At 41.7% G+C, this 21,077-nt stretch overlaps 1 protein-coding gene across 1 annotated transcript in view; it reads right to left on the reverse strand.

The window, feature by feature from the left end:
- The window catches only part of CACNA2D3 (calcium voltage-gated channel auxiliary subunit alpha2delta 3), a 636,447-nt gene extending 615,805 nt beyond the window's left edge, over positions 1-20,642 (reverse strand). Inside the window, exons 1-2 of the mRNA XM_069967934.1 lie at positions 20,524-20,642; positions 19,874-19,955 (exon numbers count right to left, since the gene is read on the reverse strand). Of these exons, the coding sequence (XP_069824035.1) occupies positions 19,874-19,955; positions 20,524-20,642 (201 nt within the window). The remainder of the gene's footprint in view (positions 1-19,873; positions 19,956-20,523) is intronic.
- Positions 20,643-21,077: the final 435 nt, after the last annotated feature.

A 21,077-nucleotide genomic window follows, 5' to 3' on the forward strand; every position in this document is an offset into this window, starting at 1 on the left:
CATTAAATAACGACTTATAAATGCCATAGACAACACTATAAAAATGAATCTACTGACCCTTCTTGACCACTAGAAATCCTATGGCTAACTCCTCAACTAGATGTTAACACATTCAAATTATCTGACAAAAGAAGGCAAAGATACTTAATCTGCTAGTAAGGTTTTCATTAGGGGATATGCTCTTTATATGTTTTCCATGTATGTGGGAGTACGTGGGAAGAAGTAGCTTCTCAGCAGGATCTTAGTAACCCTTTAATTGCATTTTATTCAAATGCCTATCTGTATAATTTTGTTTTTAGCAATAATTTAATCAGATCTGGAGTCTGTGTATGCCATTTATATCAGCGCTCTAATGTACATATTAACAGCATTGCAGATGGTGCATAATGTGGTTTCAATTTTCATTCTCCTCTTAATAATAAATCCCAAATCAAGTGTGAAAATCTCTGAAAGAGCTAATTGATTTAAAAGCAGCGGTTCACTTATCCGGGGAGCGAAGAGGCAAATAACAGCACAGAGTGCATCTGCAAGGAGAGAAATTCAATTGGAAGGAAAAGAAAAGAGCAGTGGTATTTGAAAATGAAATCTAGAAATGTAATGAACAATATTCCTCTAAATATAGAGAACAGAAGACAGGGCAGGGGGCCTACCTGAGAGTCTGTTTAGGCAGCTGCTATGCATAGATTCGGTGGTGTGAAAACGTATTTGCTTCTGACGGGGTTTCTTGGATAATCTTTGCTTTATACTTGTATTTACACCTTTCTAAAAAAAAAATTATTTCTACAAAGCATCTTAACTTAGTAAATAGTCTCCTTCATAAAATATCCCACCTATATAGCTCCTATGTGGACTTATATGTCTCTATGATTACATGCAATGACACTTTCTACTATCTGCCCTATGCTATTTGGAGATACCCAAGTACAGTGGTGCCTTGGATTACAAGCAGAATTCGTTCCGGGACCGTGCTTGTAATCCAAAACACTCTGAAACCGAACCGAAGGGAATATTCTTCTACATTACTCATAGTGGATAAGGATAAAGAGCAGTGTAAGACGCTTCTGTACATTTCACATATAGAACCACAAAAAAATGTAAAGTGCTTAAGATTAGAAAAATATAGCTGCCTTCTTCCACAGACAGCACCACTCGTGTCCTCAGTTTGTGTGTGGTATTCGACTGAAGTGAATAGTGCCAAGCTAGTGCCTAAGAGCAGGGGTGGCGCAGTTTTGGAAGAAAGCAACTATGTTTTTTTTTCTTAATTCTGGAGAACCCTTTTAACCAGCTTATCTTTGCCTAAAAATAATAGTGGTATAGGTAATACGTTTTTAGACATTAAGGCTATGTTCACACTGCGTATGAGTCCGGCCGCATTTCGTACGCCGCCGTACATGTGCGGCTGAAACTACGGGCGTGGGAAACATCAACATGCGGCCGGATGCGTACGAACCGCGAACATACGCCCATAGTACAGTTATGCTTCCCTAGCTTGATTCGAAGTGATCTGAAACAGGTAATTTACTTGGAAATCTTCACCCAGCCCCGTAAACCACACAGAACCTTTTGGATCGAAAAATCAAGGCCATAAGCTCATACGTAGTGTGCATTGTGCGGCCGTATATCGTATACTTTTAAGGGAACGCATCAACCTCAAAAGTACGTGCAGAAACATACGCAGTGTGAACATAGCCTCAAAGGGGTGAGCTGGTTGTGATCATACATGTACAATCCAAGATATGTGATGAGCTGCTAGATATCCATTTCCTATCTATCTCTATCTATCTATTTTCTATCTATCTCTATCTATCTCTCTATCTATCATCTATCTCTCTATCTATCTATATCTATCTATCTATCTCTATCTATCATCTATCTCTCTATCTATCTCTCTGTCTATCATCTATCTCCTATCTATCTATCTATCTATCACATTACAGGAGGAGATATAAGAGGACAATGATCACATGTCCTTCATGCACCAGCATCTTCTCAGCCCTGCCCCCTCATGACATCACCACAGGTCCTTCATCCACAAGAATCCTCTGCAGTTCTTAGCCCCGCCCCCTTAGAACGTCACCACAGGTCCTTCCTCATCGCTCTGCAGGCTGCCTGCAAAAGAAATAGCTTTTGCAGACAGCATTAAGCCTCTGAGACCTCAGTGGGCCCCTGCCAGTGTGGGCCCAGGAGCCACTGCCCCCCCTGCACCCCCCAAATTTCGCTGATGGTGATATTATAAGTTACTGTACAGTATAGTATCAGCATGTGGTGTATAATGTATAGTGAATGCATAAACCAGAAAAAACAGCAGCAGTTTGTAGATACAGGATGGAACTGCAAATCCACATAATGCAGTAGTGTCGTACAACAGGCTAGAATAGAGCAGGGCTGCTCTCAGAGGTCTGTTTGGTCACATGACAGCAATGGGGAATGGGGTGTTTGTTATAAATGGACCAATCAGGAAGTGAGAATCACAGAGCTATGCAGGAGGACAGTGACAGAAACTTTTCTATACAGCAGTGTGAGTGGCTGAGTGTAAGTGCAGGCACATTATAACATCATTGTGTATAGCTGAGTGTAAGTGCAGTCACATTATAGCAGCAGTGTGTATAGCTGAGTGTAAGTGCAGGCACATTATAGCAGGAATGGAGAGGATGGGAAATACAAAGGCAGAACGAGACTGCAGGGAGCATGAAGGAATGAGCAGATGTGGGCATATAAATGCAGCACTCTCTGTCCAGGGAGAGAGGAGTTACAGCTATGAAGAGATTACCATCACAGTCCTGTCCCCTGATGCAAGCCCCAGCCTGTAGTTAATCTGCCATGATTTGGAAGGTGAAGGAGACTTCCTGGGTCAGAGTACAGTGCTGTAGACCTCGCTATGCAGACCATGCCCCTCCCCCATTCCCCCTTCCACCCAGTACAGGGAGCTCTTAAAGGACATCTCCGGCCAAAATATTTTTTAATATGTGATTACTTATGGAAAGTTAGACAAATTCCTAATGTACATTGATTATCGGAAATGCACTTATAGTGCTATTTCCCTTAATTTAGTAGATCAGGGAGACTTCAGATTCCGTTTAAAAAAAAATGACATCACAAATCAGTTGTAATTCCTATGGAGTGTCAAGCAGGGGGCGCACTATACGTAGAGGTCTATGACACTGCATTGTCTATGAAAGATGTATTGTAATGTAGTGTAATGTAAACTACCCTTGATTGATAGACTATGTTTATGGAATAATTTGGGGAGCAAGGACACTTGCTCCCCAAATGTAAGGCCCCGAGCAGAAAGGTAGAGAGGTGCTGGTGCATCTAACTACCTCCCCCCTCCATCCCTACTCGGTGCAGTGGGACAGATACACACTACTACTACTCCCATCATCTGTTCATAGAGAAGATGATGGGGGAGTATTACCAGGGAAATCCCCATCACCAAGCCCCCCAGCTGACATCACTCACACCGCCCCCTCCCCCGCCCCCTCATAAGGAAAATATAAAGTTAAGTAGACCAAACACATTAGATATGCGTAGAATAAACCAACCAATTTTACCATGACTGGCCATTTGTAATTCAACTGCTAGCAGGAGTTTTCTTCCTCCTCTCCATTCAGAACACATGCAAGTTAAACCTAGCTAAGTGTGCATGTATATGTGGGCTTGAGAGGCAAAGCTATCTTATGCATATAGCCAGCTATAGACACCTCTGCCTAATACAATAAATGTTCATGCACTAATCTGTTTTGACTGCATTAAGAAAACATACAGACATAAGACTGTTCTAGGTATAGCACCCTGCTGGCTTATCTTGTACATTTCATTGATCCTACATTCATACCCTCCTCCACATGTCCCTTGCTTTTTGCTAAATTTTCAACACATTATTAGAAAGTATGTCAGTAGCCAGCACCAATTTTATACATGCAAAGTGGACTATGCTATCAGTGTAGCAAATTTTGCAAGGACCAGGGACACCTGTTTGCACAATAATGAGGAGCAGAAGGAGGCACTCACCAGCTGAATGTTCAGACCTTCCGCTTTATTACTCCACACAGGGGTAGCGGGGGAGACAAGGTGGGTGACCGCAGTTTGTGGCTGGTGACGCTTTGACGAACCCTGAACCCCCGAAACTGCGGTCCTTGTCTCCCTTGTCTCCCCCGCCACCCCTGTGTCCAGTAATAAAGTCGGAAGGTCTGAACATTCAGCTGGTGAGTGCCTCCTTCTGCTCCTCATTATTGTTTTAGACTTTTGTGACTATTTGGATTCAGCACCACCAATACCGGACCCAGTGTGAGGTATCGCACCGTCGAGTGGAGAGCCAGTCAGTGCCATCGCTTTTATTTCTTTTCATTTGAGTTCCTGGCACTATTAGCATTGGGCATCATGGAATCAGGAGCAGGAGCACAATACCTGCTCCTGTAATGTATGCTCCTGACCTGAATAAGTCGCTGGGTTAGAGCATAAAGCATGAATGGCTTTCTTTTCAGTAAGAAGAACAAAAGGACTCCGGTCATATTTTCTGCTCCACCTACATGACTTTCTTTGCTTTTTGAATAGGGCGCCACAGAGACTATTGTGTATGGGACTAGAGATGAGCGAACCTCGAGCATGCTCGAGTCCATCGGAACCCGAACGATCAGCATTTGATTAGCTGGGGCTGCTGAACTTGGATAAAGCTCTAAGGTTGTCTGGAAAACATGGATACAGCCAATGACTATATCCATGTTTTCCACATAGCCTTAGGGCTTTATCCAACTTCAGCAGCCCCCACTAATGAAATGCTGAACGCTTGGGTTCGGATGGACTCCAGCATGCTCGAGGTTCGCTCATCTCTAATCATGACTATATACAAAATAGCTTTCTTTATATTAGTTACATTGTAGTAATAAAGGAAACTGTGTTGCAGAGGTGAATATAAATGTATATTTAGTCGTAGCATTGTCCATGTACTATAATGACTATTGGCAATTATACTGTATCTGTGTTTCGGCAGGACAATGATTTGTTTTTAACACTTTACTAACCGGCATTAGTCATATCCAGTATATGACAGCAGATAGATGACAATATGCAGGAGAGGCTGTTCCAAAAATGTGAGGTATCTTCTTTATCCAAAAAGTTGTAGAATGGGCTAAGTCCTAAATGACTACAAAGCCAACAAACTGGCAAGCAATGAATCAGATGTTGTCAGCGCTACAGCCTGACATAAGGCGGTTTACAAAGGCAAGTGAGATGATTGTTGTCACTGATTAAACCGTCCACTTGACATGCTGCCAATAAAGTTTTCTTTCATTTAATTTAAAACCAAGTTCTTTTACTTGGTGCATATGGTAATGCAGAAACCTAAATTATACAGCAGAACTGATGTCTAGAGAGGTTATTACTATGGAGCAGAAACATTCTATAACCATGTCTTATACACTCAAGGGGATATTGCTGTAGAAGAATAAAAAAATCCAGAGTATATACTTAAAAAAATAAAAATTTAAACGAGTACTATGAAAAATCATAACACGTTAATGCAATAAAAAGTAGCGTAAAGTACATCACTTTTTTTTCTTTTACATGAACAGATTGTCGAGGGCGCTAGGATCGGCAAGGTTCTTTTTTTGAACTGCTGCCCAATTCCCGCCGCTAATGCTGGTCTATTCCAGAGCATCTACCTGATATAAAGCACCGGGGGCAGGCCCACTGGCCCCCAGTGTGATAAAAAAAAACCCTCCCCTCTGTTACACACCTCATTAGTATCAATGAAGCTGCGTCACAGAGGCGAGGGGATATCGGCACACTGGGGGCAGGTGCTCTGGAATAGACCAGCGCCAAGGGCACTTTGTTCACGTTAAAAAAATCGTCTTGCTTTGTACAAGTGCTTCGCTCATCTCTACTGTTGACTTTTTATGGGTTTCGCAAGTTTTTCTTAGATTTATTTAACCCACCAAAGGAAAAAAATGAACATATCAATCACCTACTTCCTGCTGAGCTCATATTGTGTGTGAATATGGTGAAAGTTGGCTGAACTTACAATTTATTAGTTGCAGAGAGTTGTGCGTGCTATGAGCCTCCAGTCCAATTCATAAACACTAGAATCTCTGCCCACCTGCCATTGAGTGACAGCTTTCCCCTAGCTCATCAATGCACCAAGCAGACCACTGAAATGTGCATGTCCCTACTGTATGCTCCTCTAAGAGAAGATAGGAAGAAGAAATATATTCCTTATAAAGTCTAAAAGCTGTTTTGTGAATGAAGCTATAGAGAAAAAGTGCTAAGTGATTGGCTTCAAAAATGGAGGCGACCTGCAGGATTTCACAATGTGGACCTACTGTAGGAGTCTCTGGTACTCTTGCTTTGACAGTTCATTCCTACGCTATACATTTATTCTGTATGCTATTCTTTCCATTAAAAAGTAAAAGAAACCTCATGGGACAAGCTAAAGTTTTGGCTGTCTAGGCCTGATAGGGGGTGGAAATGTGCAACAGCTGGAGAGCCAAGGTTCCCTACCCCTGGTATAGCTGATACCTGTGGAATATGTCTACGTGTTCCAGGTAGCGGTGCTTAATTTACATGTGTACATAGATTAAACAGGTTTCTTTCTGTGTAATGTTGCATAGAACTCCGAGCAAAGATGTGACCTATTTTTCCAGCAACAACCTGTGAATAGTCTTTGTGAGTATATATTGATGCAGGTGCAAGCAATATTGATGATGAAGTGGCTTATATGTTTTCGTGGAATGATTTTTCTGCTTAACATATTTCAATTTCTACTATACTGAAATACAGTGGTACCTTGGGAAAGTGACCTTATAAGTCCTTCAATAACTAACACCTCTTAAAATCTTTTCTTCTTGTGTCAATAGGATATTTCCCACAACCACAAACCTTTTATACATAGCTTTAAGTTTGTCCTGTTTGTCCTATTAGACATATAAATTTTTCGTTGTCTCCAATTAACGATAAATGACTGCAAATTACTGCTTCTATGGGCGGCCTGAAATCATTCACCATAATACACGGAGCGATAGTCATTAGTTATCACAATTACAATCATTCGTACACTCTAGTATACAAACGATCGTAATTATGAACGAACAATGTCTACATACACCGAAAGATTTGTGAATGACTAACAGTAATTTTATAGTCAGCTGAAAAGATATGATTAACAGCAAACAAATTTTTATTAGTCGTTTGATCGCTGCCAGTATACACACGGAAACATTATCGCTTAAATTTGAACAATATAACGATTTTTGCACAATAATCTTTCCGGGTAATAGGGCCCTAAAGGCTAAGCAACTGTCAGCTGAATAGACCTTAGCCAACAGCTCTCTCTCTATTTGCATGCTATGATCAGGGATTCAATTCTAAATAGGAAAAGTGGAGTAAGCCATTGCCAGACTCCGTTGGTCATGCTGAAATCAATTGCCTTTTTTTGCCTATTTATTTCCAATCAAACATCTACTGTTCCAGAAGAGAGGGAAAATCCCCATTCCTGACAGTCCCTCCAAAATCAGAGGGTTTGACCCACAATTAGGGATGGTCTGAACCTGCCGAGGTTCGGGTTTGTATGAACCCGAACGCTCGGCATCAGATTCCGTGCAGCGGGTGGATACAGCGGGAGGACCGCCTGGAAAACTGGGATACAGCCTATGGTTATGGCTGTATCCCAGTTTTCCAGGCTGTCCTCCCGCTGTATCCATCCTCTCCACGGAGCAGGCAGACAGCGGGAATCATTTCCGAGAGTTCGGGTTTGTACGAACCCGAACCGAAGCAGGTTTGGACCATCCCTACCCACAATAATCCAATCTGTATGTCTCACTCAAAGGGAAAGTAACAGCAGGTTTGAAGACTCTAACTTGCTGTTATCTTCATATAGCTTACAGAACGCTGAGGATGAAGCTAGTCCCACCTACAGTGTGCCTATTTTGCATATTTATTAAAGTCAAGAGTTCGTGAAAACTATGCTGAGGATGACGGGAAGAAAATTATCTCCATCCTCAGTGTTCAGCGCGCTGTGGAAAATGAACAGCAGGTTGAAATCTACCCTTTAAGACTTGATCACTAAGTGCCCGAAAGCCCCTATAGAAAGCCAATGGTCTATGAAATAACACAAAACATTCAATATAAAACAAAAGGAGATATGACCCTAATCTCAAGGCCAATAATAGACTACATCTGCCCTACACTAGCTTATACTATTTCTACCCAGCTATTTCCAGAAAGTACTTTCTATTACCTATAAGCGACCACTTTAGATCAGCTCCATCAGCAGCTATCAGCCTTACTGCAGCACTTTGGTCTACAGCTCAGACTATAAGAAAATATTTTGGGAATAAATATATCCATTGTAGCAATTACTATTTATGGAAGTCATCTGCTTTACTACAACCTTGGCCAAGAACTGTATGCCCTCTGGAAAACTTTTCTTGAAGATGTGATACAAAACAGTGTTTTGTTTTTTTCCCAAGACTATTGTTATTTTATATTTTGTATACAGCATTTAGGCTCCTACAGTATGTGTCCCCAAATACAAGGAGAAGAAAGGCAGCAATCCAATTCTCTTCATTGCAGAGGGAGAATGGAATGCTGGTTTTCTTTGCTTCAGTCCAAGTTTTAGTGTGGTGGCCAGTAGAGATGAACGAGTAGTACTCGATCGAGTAGCTGTTCGATTGAATACTACACTATTTGAAATATTGGTTTTCGTTTGAGCATCCGACCAAAAACACTGTAAAAAATAGTTTTTCCTGCCACCTCGCCTGGTGCCTTTTTCTAGCCAATAACTATGAGGGTGGTTGACAGGCCCTAGGAGCACTGTGGCATAGCTTGAACAGTGTCTACATTCATTGGCTGGTTTACACATGTGACCTCCAGAGTATAAGAACTTGGCTTTTCCTGTTCGTCATCAGATGTCATCAGTCAGGGAGAAAGATTGGAGCATGGACAGCGAGGATTTCACTGATTGTAGGCAGGCAAGACCCCAAAAGCCCTTTTTAGGGCTACAACTATACACAGCACAGAATTTATCTGCACATAATTAACCGGCTAACAGTACATCAGCTTACTCTTACAGACAGGCAAGCTGCTGCTACTCACTGAGAAGAGTAAGGTACAGTGTATCAACTTCCTTCTTCAGTGTACGTGTTGCAGGTAGTTCAGAGGATAGATTTTGGAGTAGATACAGTGAGGATTTTAGAAGATTGTAGGCAGGAGAGACCATAAAAGCCCTTATCAGGGCTACTACACAGCACAGACTGTATATAGCTGCTTTCCAAATTAAGAGTGGAAAGACTGGCTAGCAGCATATCAGATAGTGACAGACAGGCAGTCAAGCAGATTATAATTATCTTGCATAGACTTGTGTCAAACTATTTTGTCCTAGTTAGTATTTGTCGCAGTAGTTGATTGCCTTCTGTGCCTCATTGAAAGCAGTAAAACACCTGCCACTTGTCCCCTGTTGGCACACGTAAATGTTGAGCTATAGTATATACGCCTGTGTAGGCATAGTTGAACAAAAAAAATAAATAAAGTGTTGCAGGTTTTTTTTGTGCTCTGTGCCTCACAGATAGCAGTTAAACACCTGATACCTTTGGCCATATATTGTGTTAGGAATATATTGTTGAGAGGCTGTTATAGTGGCGTAATACTTCGACTTGGGTGTGTTAGGTGCACCTAGACATGCTTCCCCTGCTGTCCCAGTTACATTCCAGAAGTGTGTAAAACAATTTCTGAGGTGTATTTATGGACTTGGACACCTAAATTTGACCACTTGGAGGTCACCTACAAACAAGCTTTTTTCTCTCAATGACTTTAATGGGATTCGGTATTCGATTAAATAGTCGAACATCGCGGTCTGTTAGAATTAAATTTCGAGCTTTCAAATATTTCACTACTTGCTCATATCTAGTGGCCAGTCCATGGTCAACCTATGTACCTTTCCAAGTTTCCAGCGTTGTCTCTTTTTGAAGCATGTCTCCGAAAAGGTCCTGTGCAACAGTCATGACTTGGTGGTAGCTGTTGACCTTTTCTTACTAGATCTGGTGTAAACTATTATGACCATAGACAAGAAGTGTAATTTTAACTTGGTAAAATATACAAAGGAAACCATACATAGATGGGGACAAGGGAAATGCATCACAAAGGTCAGCCCATCGATGTTGGATTAGTGTCAATTGTCGTAAGAGATATAAAATGTTAGATATTAAGTTCAATATCTTTTGACCTTTTGGGTCACCATTGCTACCAGTAATATGGCTTCATAGAAGGTTAATGGATAGCAATTCTCATCTGCTCTCTTGTGGGAAACCCCAGTGACATAACAGCCCACATGTCCATATGTCCATACGGACAGTTACCATATATGGGTAATTACACAACTGAGCTTTCCCAGGACATAAGTCCTGGGAATCCCCAGACATAGCATTTAGCATAGAGTATCCAGGTTCAGGCTGAAATAGGAGAATATGTTATATAGTAAGTGGTCATGGCAAGAGCTGTGGAATCTGTTTGCGCTATACAAATAAATATTATTATTCATGGCATGAACAGTGATAAAGAGTGATCATAGTTTCCTCTAACAGTTCCCACTCTTCTTACCTCTTCCCCCTGATTCAGACCCCAGCTTCATTGTCCTGCATCCTCTCAGATAATAAATGCCCTGTTGTGGGACTCCCACTATATACCTATATGGGATTAGTTGACACTTTCGCTCCTCCCAAAGGAAATCTTAAAATTTGATGTGAACCCAGTCCTGCTCAGATGATGCCAATAATCAGTTATGTAATAACCAAGTCAGTAGATGACTCTTGACATTCTGCTCTTTTTCATGGTCTATAAATATAAGTTTTTCTTATTTTATACAATACACATACACAACACTTTGAATTTTTGAAGGTCTCAGATACTGACCTGCCACAGTTAGTAATAAATTACAGTATTAGTGAATCTGAAAGGCCACCACTTTCTATGAGAAGTCATGTTCAGCCACAGGACAAAGAGAAGTCATGTTCAGTTTAACAACAGTGTTGGAAAATAGGAAGATATTCTCAGTTAATACACTTGAAGACCATTCTAAAACACTCTAAATTTATACAGTTTTGGGTGCAAAATAACTTTTTCATGTGTCTCCAAGATCTTCAAGAGCCAGGATAAAAAATAATATAGAAGCACACTGAACATACGGGTCGAAGACCATTTTTGAGGAAAATTATCTAATCATTACTTGATAAAGGAAATTATGGAGGCATTATTGGGAATTTCACTGGGGTCAGTGGGAATGAGAAGGTAGTCTAATGGAAGAAAGGTAGAAACTTGGAAGAAGAGGTTGACATGGTGTAAGTTGTTCTGCAAGAGCAATGTGTGACTTGTGTATTGTTGTGTATTCAAAACCAAAACAGATCATAGCAGCTGAAGATTCCCGAGGGCTTACCAGGAATACCAAATTATATTGTTTGGAAATGTATTGTATAAAAATATATATAAAATTTAATGAGTTGCGGGGGGCGTGTCTAGCCGCGCATGAAGACGGTTGTGTGAGACCGGAGCTCCTGCTGGCGTCGGCTCTAACAGCGGCTCAAAGCATTCCAAACGCTTCCTAGAGAACCTGAACTTTGTTCAGAACATCCTCTGATCTCACCCAAATGGCGAAAGGGAAGAAAAAGAAGAGTCCGCTTCGACTTACTAGCTTTTTCTCGGCATCCGAGGCCTCTCAAGATGGCGCCGGTGCGCCCAAGCACACTAGCGTGCACTCGAGGGATCAAAGCGAAGAGGATCAGATGGGGCTTGCCACACGTAGATCATCAGTGCAGGCACCGAACTTATCCCCGGAGGTGAGTGAGGAGATTATGTCGGCCCCCATGCTTACCTTGCCAATATCCCCGAGCAGTGCGTCACAAGCAAGCCGTAGCAAGGATGGCGGCGTTGGCGGTTCAGCCTCATGTTCCCCGGCGCACATTACGGATGATTTACTGGACTTGGACGCTCCATCCCTCCCTCCAACTCCACTATCGTGGAAAATGACTCCCATCACCCCGGTCAAACAGCTGCCCCTGCTATATCCGTCTCCTGCCACTCAGGACACAGGAGCTATAACGCTGCCTGCTATGAAACAGCTCCTGGATGATCTTAAAATGTCCATGCAGGATCATGTCACACAGGCAGTAGCAGCAGTCCGTAAAGAACTCTCAGCCATTGGAGACCGCACGTCTCATATTGAGCAAAAAATGGCCGAATTGTCATCTGCCCATAATAGTGTGGTAGATACTACAAATGACTTAGAAAAAGAAGTTGAAACTCTCAAGCTTAAAATAATGGATATGGAGGATAGATCTCGGCGAAATAACTTGCGCCTGAGGGGTATTGCCGAATCTGTTAAGACAGATCAACTAAAAGAGTTTCTAACAGACTTTTTCACAACTCTCCTCCCTGATGCATCTGACCAGGACCTCATAATTGACAGGGCCCACCGCCTGCCCAAACCTAAATCCTTACCCAACACAATACCCCGAGATGTCATCGTGCGAATTCACTTCTTTCATACGAAAGACAAGTTAATGGATGCATCGAGAGTTCAACCCACCTTACCTGACAGATTTAAGGATATTAAAATCTTTACAGATCTATCAGCTGCCATGCTGGCACGCAGGAGAGAGTATGCGTCCGATACGAAGCTTCTTAGAGACAACAACATATCTTACAAATGGGGCTTTCCTGTGAAACTCATTGTCACTTACAAAGGAGCAAAAGTGATTGCTAATTCTCCTGAGGAACTCCACCACCTATGTTTGGATTGGCACTTGATCGACAAGGAACAGGAACCCTCCACCTCTAAAAGACCCATGCCTCGCTCCGTATCTCCAGGATGGCGTACAGTCCACTACGGCAAACGACGACAACAAGATCACCACACCCAAGCTCCCACTTCTCGAAACTCCCGAGGTTCTCCTGGCTGATCGGATCGAGTCATGTGTTAAGAATTCCCCTTTATGCTAATAGCGATTTGGAATACTAATCCCTTTCTTTCTTAGTTATAGCCGATTAGGCATTTCTTTTCTGGAAATTCACCCTAAACCCCCTACCGGAAGAAACTTCCCGCTGAAAGCGGAAAGCGGTATTGCACCGCAACGTTCTTTTTCTATTTTTACTGCTCTTTTGTTGCTAGGGGTTGCTACCCCTAATTGTTTGTTTTCTGTTCTTTTCACTATGTTCCCTGTTTGGGTTTTGCTAAAACCCTCCCTCTCCAAAGTATTTGTTGCATCATGTATGTACAGGAACGTATTACTAACTTTACTTATGATAACTGTGCCCCCCATGTTGATATGTTGGAGCACTGCCTCTCTTTTACAAACTAGCCGGCTGAGTAGAATCTCTCCTCACCTTTAAAATGGTTCTTAACATAATGTCCCTAAATGTCAAGGGTCTAAACTCACCCTTTAAAAGGTCACTATTACTGAAAGAAATGACGATCAATAAAGCCGACATATGTAGCGTGCAGGAAACACACCTTAACGAAGAAGATATATATAGATTAAAATACAAAATGTTTCCCCATATTATTTCCTCACCAGCAGTAAAAAAGAGAGGCGGTGTCTCTATACTGATTAGGCATACAGTAGCCACTTCTATAAACCAAACAATTTTGGACGATAAAGGCAGATATGTTATTATTATTGGTCAGTTTAATAATGTCATGTATACTATTGTTGCAGTGTACTCACCAAATAGGAAGCAGCACAGGTTTATTCGTGAGGTGATCACCAGGGCTCAAAAAGTGAAACAAGGATCGCTGATACTAATGGGCGACTTCAATTTGCCGGTATGGCCCTCTATGGACACTACGTCCTTATCCAAACATAATGAACCCACTCCCCTAGCTAAAACACTTCATTATCATAATCTACAAGACCCATGGAGGGTTACCCACCCAGGAGATAAGGATTTTACGTTTTATTCCAATCCCCACCATATATACACTAGGATTGATTACTTCCTAGTGGAGGCCCCCTTTCTAAATCAAATTGCAGGTGCACAGATTCACACAATTACATGGTCCGACCATGCGCCTATAACTTTGCAAATACATGAACACTTCACGTGCCCTCCTAATTCCGTATGGAGATTGAATAATTACGTATTGCAACTCCCCCAATACTCTAGTGACACCCAGAAAGCCATAGAAGAGTTCTTCTCTTACAATGATAATGCCGAAGTCTCAGACATGACTTTATGGTGTGCTTTCAAAGCTACCCTACGAGGTCATTTTATAAAACAGGCATCCCATTTTAAGAGAACGACCACACAAAAAGTATTAGAGGTTAGACAACGTTTAACGACTCTTCACAGGCTAAACAAACAAAACTATGACCGCAAAAGAACTAAAGAAATTTCCACACTTACCTCTCAATTATCAGAATTATTAGCGCACAAACATGAATTGGCCATGAGAAGAATGCGCATGTCCTATTATTGGCATGGCAATAGACCCGGCGCACTTCTAGCGCGGCTACTCAAGAATCAAGCAGCTAAATCCCGCATTCCATTTATATACAATTCCAAAAAGGAGAAAATTATGGATCCCAAAGGGATTGCCAATGTATTTGCGGATTATTATGCATCTCTGTATAATTTAAAAAATGATGCTAATACTCCTCAACCACAAGAGCATAATATTAAACAATTTTTACAAAAACTAAACCTTCCTAAACTCCCCCCTTCAACAGCGGTTACATTATCTACCCCTGTACAATTAAATGAAGTGTTACTGGCCATTAAAACTTTAAAATTAAACAAGTCCCCAGGCCCAGACGGTTATACTAACGAATTCTATAAGAAATATCAGCATGTTCTTGCACCGTATCTTTCTAGAGTTTTTAATCAGGCCTTTTGTTCTGGTACTTTTCCTCGAGAGATGTTGGGAGCCTTGGTGGTCACCTTGCCCAAACATGGTAAAGCGCCAAATGAGCCTAGCAATTTCAGACCCATCTCGTTGTTGAATAGTGATCTTAAGCTTTATGCTAAAATTATTGCTCAACGGCTCGCAGGATTATTACCGTCTGTTATAGCAAATGACCAAGTAGGCTTTGTACAAGGCCGGCAGACTCTGGACGGGACCCGACGATTTATCAATATAATAGCACATACACAGCATCTTCGAATGCCTTCTCTGCTCCTAGCCCTGGACGCGGAGAAGGCATTCGACAGAGTGCACTGGGGCTACCTCCGGGAGGTATTACTTCGATTTGGTATATCTGGTAATATACTTAAAGCAATAATGGCTTTGTACACACGACCGTCAGCCAAAGTATATGCTTCCGGCGCCCTTTCTGGAGAGTTCCAAATCACCAATGGCACAAGGCAGGGGTGCCCTCTTTCCCCCCTAATTTTTGCCATGATAATGGAGCCACTGGCTCATAGTATTCGTACTTCCAGCTCTGTGTCTGGAATTAAAATTGGACTAGAAGAGCATAAGATCGGACTATTCGCCGACTACGTTATTCTTTCCCTATCTAGCCCCGAGAACTCTCTACGAGCAGTGACTGACATTCTAACGGAATTTAGCACTGTCAGTTATTACAAAATTAACACTTCTAAATCCCTAATCCTTAACATGGGCATACCCCCCACCATCCAGGCACGATTACAAGCTAGTTTTCCATATCAATGGTCTAATGGTTGTATTCCTTACTTGGGTATAAATCTTACATTTCCCCTGACCAATCTGCTCTTATCTAATTGGAGTACTCTTACTAACACTGTCCAACAGGATATAACACATTTTTCCAAACTACCCGTTTCCTGGTTAGGCCGTATAGCCACAATAAAAATGATGATACTTCCCAAGATTATATACTATTTCCGCAACTTGCCTATTTCTATACCTATGAACAAGATTGCTCGCTTACAGAAACTGATTATGGATTTTATCTGGAAACAACAAAGATCCAGAGTTTCTTTTCAAACCTTAGTTTTGCCTGTAGACAGGGGCGGTCTAGGTTGCCCTGACCTCAAAAAGTATTACTTGGCGGCCATACTGGAACAACTTAAATCATGGTGGCACGGCGATCTCTCCAGGAAATGGGTCTCCATGGAAACCCATATAAGTGGATACCCCACGCTTAGCGACCTCCTTTGGACATCTAGGTTACCTGATATTAGACCCTCTTCATACTCGCCTACTATAACAGCGACACTAAAAGTCTGGAATCATCCCATAATTAAAGCCACGCTCTTACCTACCAAGCATCTGAACATGCCACTACGCTGTCTGCACACAGTAATACCTGATATAAATTTAGATGCGTGGATAGCTCGCGGCCTAGATGTTATGCATAACTTTTATAATAACTCTATCATTAAACCCTTTGCCTCTCTTGTGACTGAATTCTCCCTCCCTAATAAGGACTTTTATAAGTACTTACAAATCAGGCACTTTCTACAGTCACTACCCAAAACTCACCCTTCTCCTTCTACAATTTATGAAAATTACTTTAGCAATGCTGCTATCAAGGTAAAGGGTCTATCCAGAGCTTATACTGCACTAAAGGAGGAAGACTCCTTTTTGCCTGCTATTGCTGGGTGGGAAAGGGATCTTGCCACAAAACCTTCGCAGCAGCAATGGTGCCACACTTTCACGATTACGTCTAAAGTTTCACACTGTGTCAACCACTTAGAGGCAGCTAGGAAACTTCTATACAGGTGGTACCTCACGCCACACCGTCTAGCCAAGATATATCCGTCATGCTCTCCTCTTTGTTGGAGATGCGGTAAGGAAACAGGCACTTTGATACATGTGTGGTGGGATTGTGCATTGATACAACCACTGTGGTGTGAAGTTTATAAACTATTACAGAAAATTTTACACTTCCCTCCGCCCTGGAGTCCCGAGGTGGCCCTCCTCCACCTATATTTGGAGGACTTGAACATATCTGATATTACAATTATCATTCATACTCTCATTACTACCAAAACAAAAATTGCTCAACACTGGAAAAGTGTGGCGGTACCATCTATCTCTGAAATAGTCGCGGGAATATCATCTAACTGTGTATTAGAATACTCGGTGGCCAGTACAATGCATAATTTACCACTATTTAGAACTCGTTGGTCCAAGTGGATTGACTCAGATATCCACCCTCCCTTGATGTTTGTAACAAACAAGCCGTAACCCCATATGTTAACATCATACTATGCACGTATACGTTTCTTGTACGTCTATGCATTCATTCTTGATTATATTTACTCTGGAATATGTTTCACCTGGAGTAGGGAATTGTTTTGTTGTGTTTTGTTTTAACTTGCCTTGTTATTTTGTGCCTTGTAGGCCCTTATCCTTTCTCTTTCTTCCCCCTTCCTTCTTCTTCTCCAACTTACCCCTACCCTTCCTTCCCCCCTCCCTTCCCCATCCCTCCCCTTCTTTGTGTTTACACGTTTTTTTTTAATTTAGATTTCCTATATATGGGAGATTGAGGTTTATTAATGCTTTGATAGGTATAAGTATATATTTCTCAGGAAAATGCTTTGTTGCTTGACCATAATCCTTTTTGTCAAAGTTGACTATACATCTTCTGTATTTTTCTATTCCTGTTAAAACTTGAAAAATTTCAATAAAAAAATATGTTATAAAATTTAATGAGTTGCGAACAGACATTTTTCTGTGAATTGGACAAAGATTATATGTTTTAGAGACGGACAGTATACTCTTAGTAGATTTTTACATTTTTCAACAAAACATTAACATTGCAAGAAAAATTAGGACTGAGTCTGGAGCTCAATGTCCCGGAAAGCTTAATAGTCCAAAATTAGTGAAATTCAGGCCAGTTTATCAGGAGATCAACCGGATACAAACCATGAAAAAAAGGGACTTTGCACGAAATAAGCGTAAATCAGAGCAAGCCCTCAGGACCTCAGACATTTTTATACTGTTTGCTTGACTGCAATTATTACCACATGGGGCCCCATGAAAAAGATAAGGCACAAATGTATTTGCATGAAGCAGATTATGTCTTTCACTTACTGCATGAGTGACAAGCAATTCACTGGCACTCACATTAACTGTTCATCAACGATTGTCTCTGTAACCGGCTCTTAGCACTTATAAAGACAAGGAGAATAATTTTAAAATCTATATCGAAATATTATACATGCTCGATGCCTGTTTCTTGCTTGGTTAACACATAACTAACCATCAGCATTACTGGTATAGGCATATGGAAGTGTTGTTCTCTTCAATCAAAGCTATAGCATTATAGTATTGTGTTATGGTATGAACCTATGATGGACAAACATCTATGGCCAAGGACATCTGTGACAATGCTTGTATAGGGAAGAAGATACCTAATATGTTTTATGCATCTTTAGCACTGGGCCATACCATTTCTTATCTATCATTACGTAATGTTTCAACACTGCAGATCGTGAAAAAAAAGAAAGAAAAATGATCAAACCCCATCACTATTTCGCCAAAGATCTCATCTAAGGAAAGTCAGTGGAGTACTGTCAGGCTTTCGCAGTGCCGTTCATCAGATCAAAGTACTCTTAATGATCAGTTGTAATTTGCTAAATAATGTCTCTCGTTCTCTTTCTCTCTAACTGTAATTTCGGCAGCTGCAGAAAATCACTCATTTCTTTTGTTTGTGTTTTTTCAATACCGAGTAATTTACAAGAATGGGGAAAAAAAAGGCCAAAGAACCTGCTTGCAAAAAAAAAAAACAACAACAAATGTTGAACGTATACATATCAATGACGATGAGGGTTGTGGAAGTGAGCATGTGTCTTAAACGCGTTGGCGTTTGGGAAGCGGGGATGCTGTTTTATGATGATTTCAGGACTGTGTGAGCCGAGAGTCTTAATGAAGTACCAGCCATTAGAAGTGTGCAACCATCAGCAATTAGCCAGTGTTCTGCTCAGATCTCTTCATGCTTTTGTCTCTATGTGAAATCCAGAAGGACGCTACTAATATATGCAAGACTTGAGGATATCGGTTACTTCCTAGTCGACTATAGACAATGCACAGACTTAACAATAGGTGATAGGACCTGGTGGATGCATACAAGCCAAATTGAATTCTACTAGTGCCATAGTGTGTATACTACGCATAGTAGTCATATGTGTTCATTTTCAATAAACAGTCATGCACTATTAACTGGTAGCATGCCGCAGAGCTACCAGCACATAGGAACTGCGGGTTAGGAACATATCAGTGTTCACAGTTGATCCATATTGGTTTATAGTGCCCTGATATATTCTTTTTAATCTCCGAAAAGGTGCAGCATTTGCTTCGGAGTCGATAATCACAATTTCACCTTGCTCATTATCGCCTGCAATAATTTCAACTTAGACAGATTCCTCAAGTTTGTACATGACTTCTTTGGGTTATTACCCAGCTGTGCGGCTGAGCGGGCAGATAACCACATCCAGAGCCTCTTATCTGTAATGATGTAATACATCCCAGCACTGGGTCGAGATGATTGGGGAATAAAGGGATTGTAAGAACTGCAGAGATGACAACACGGCAATGCCTCCTGTCGCTCGTAACGTGCAATCGCCTGACATGGACGGGCAAAGGGAATATGAAAATAAACACTAATTCGCCTTGGAATTAAGTTGGTCGTTTCCAGTCTACCAGCTGTTTGTAGCTAAAACTGAGAACCAAAAAACGCACACACCCTGCGAAAAATTCCTGGACGCCACCACCACACAGTCTGCTCATTTAGCCAGTTTTTGCAATTAAGTGTAATGGCTTAATTAACAAGTTATTTTTAGATGCAACGCTATAATAAAGGCTGATTGCATGGAGGAGAAACCTCCGGCACTGTCTGTTATCGATACGCTCTGGTGGCGCACAAAGTGCTGCGATCAGTGAATAGCACAAATACACTGCGCTTACCTTCTGCAGGAGCTGGGAACCTGAGTACTTTGCTGCTATGGATTTGATCTCCCCACCGAAAGCAGAGGCCCAGAGCTTTACCCTAGGACGACAAGATACGGAGAGCGACGTGAATACAACAGCTTTATTCTAATTTCATCGAACAACCCTACTAAGGAAAACTAACAGCACAGCAGAAAAGGATATAGGAGACTACTTGCATAAACCTGCATGTAGCTGTCTAGAGGTAAGGCCTCTCTCCCTATCTCGTGCTGCAGCTCCTATCTTTTCAAATTGGAACAAGGAAGCTTCTGCTTTACTCCCTTAGAAATTACATTGCTGGCTGTGCACAGATCCGGTTCATTCACCACCAATTTAATGCCACAACGGAATGCGGATAAAAACGACAGCGTCTAAAGGACGCTTGCAAAACCGTAAAGCAAGGTCAGAAATATGCAGCAGGTAAATGATATCGAGAAAACACACAAAAAGAAAGCCCATTCTCTCCTTCCCGCACCACTGCATTTAATGGGATGCATTAAAATGGGGAGAAAAAAAAAATCTCTGCAGTCTGGGAAACTTGCTCCCTAATGGACAAGTTCACGCAACACCTTCGGCCATGGAAGAAATACGCAGGGCAGCGCGGGGGGAAAAAACGACTTGTCACTTACATAGATAAGGGGATCTGCTGCTCCGATCCGGTGGCTGGTCTTAGCGTGGTGTTCAAGGCTATCCAGAAGAAAAAGAAAAAGATCCCAAACGCTAGTGGAATGGTGCAAATCCCTTGCATGGTTCCTGTGTTCTTGTGGGTTGTACAGTATAATGAAAACTCAGGCTGATGATCTGGTTTCCCCCTCTTTTTGTAGAGCAGAATTAAAGGGATCAGAGGTGATCATTCATCATCCATCCTATAACAGTCTTCGGGATTGTGGTGTAAGAGTATGAAGAGAAACCTGCGATGACTCGAAAAGTTGTGTCCTTGGTAACAGGAAGCGTGATGTACCAGCAGCACTGCAGCCTCGTGCCTATACTTCTGTACAACTCTGCAGTAAGCAGTGCACTGGAGTTACTTCCCTGACCTACTGAGAGACTAGAGAGCTCTTAGCTGCAAGAAAGCAGACTATTGATTCCAACTGTGCAGCCTGTCCTCTCACAATTACTGCTCACTTTACAAATGGGAAGCTGCCTTCAGGTCTCCTTTCTTTTCTTCTTCTTTTTTTTTCCT

This window comes from Dendropsophus ebraccatus, chromosome 4 (assembly GCF_027789765.1).
Source record: "Dendropsophus ebraccatus isolate aDenEbr1 chromosome 4, aDenEbr1.pat, whole genome shotgun sequence".
Taxonomy (NCBI): Eukaryota; Metazoa; Chordata; class Amphibia; order Anura; family Hylidae; genus Dendropsophus; species Dendropsophus ebraccatus.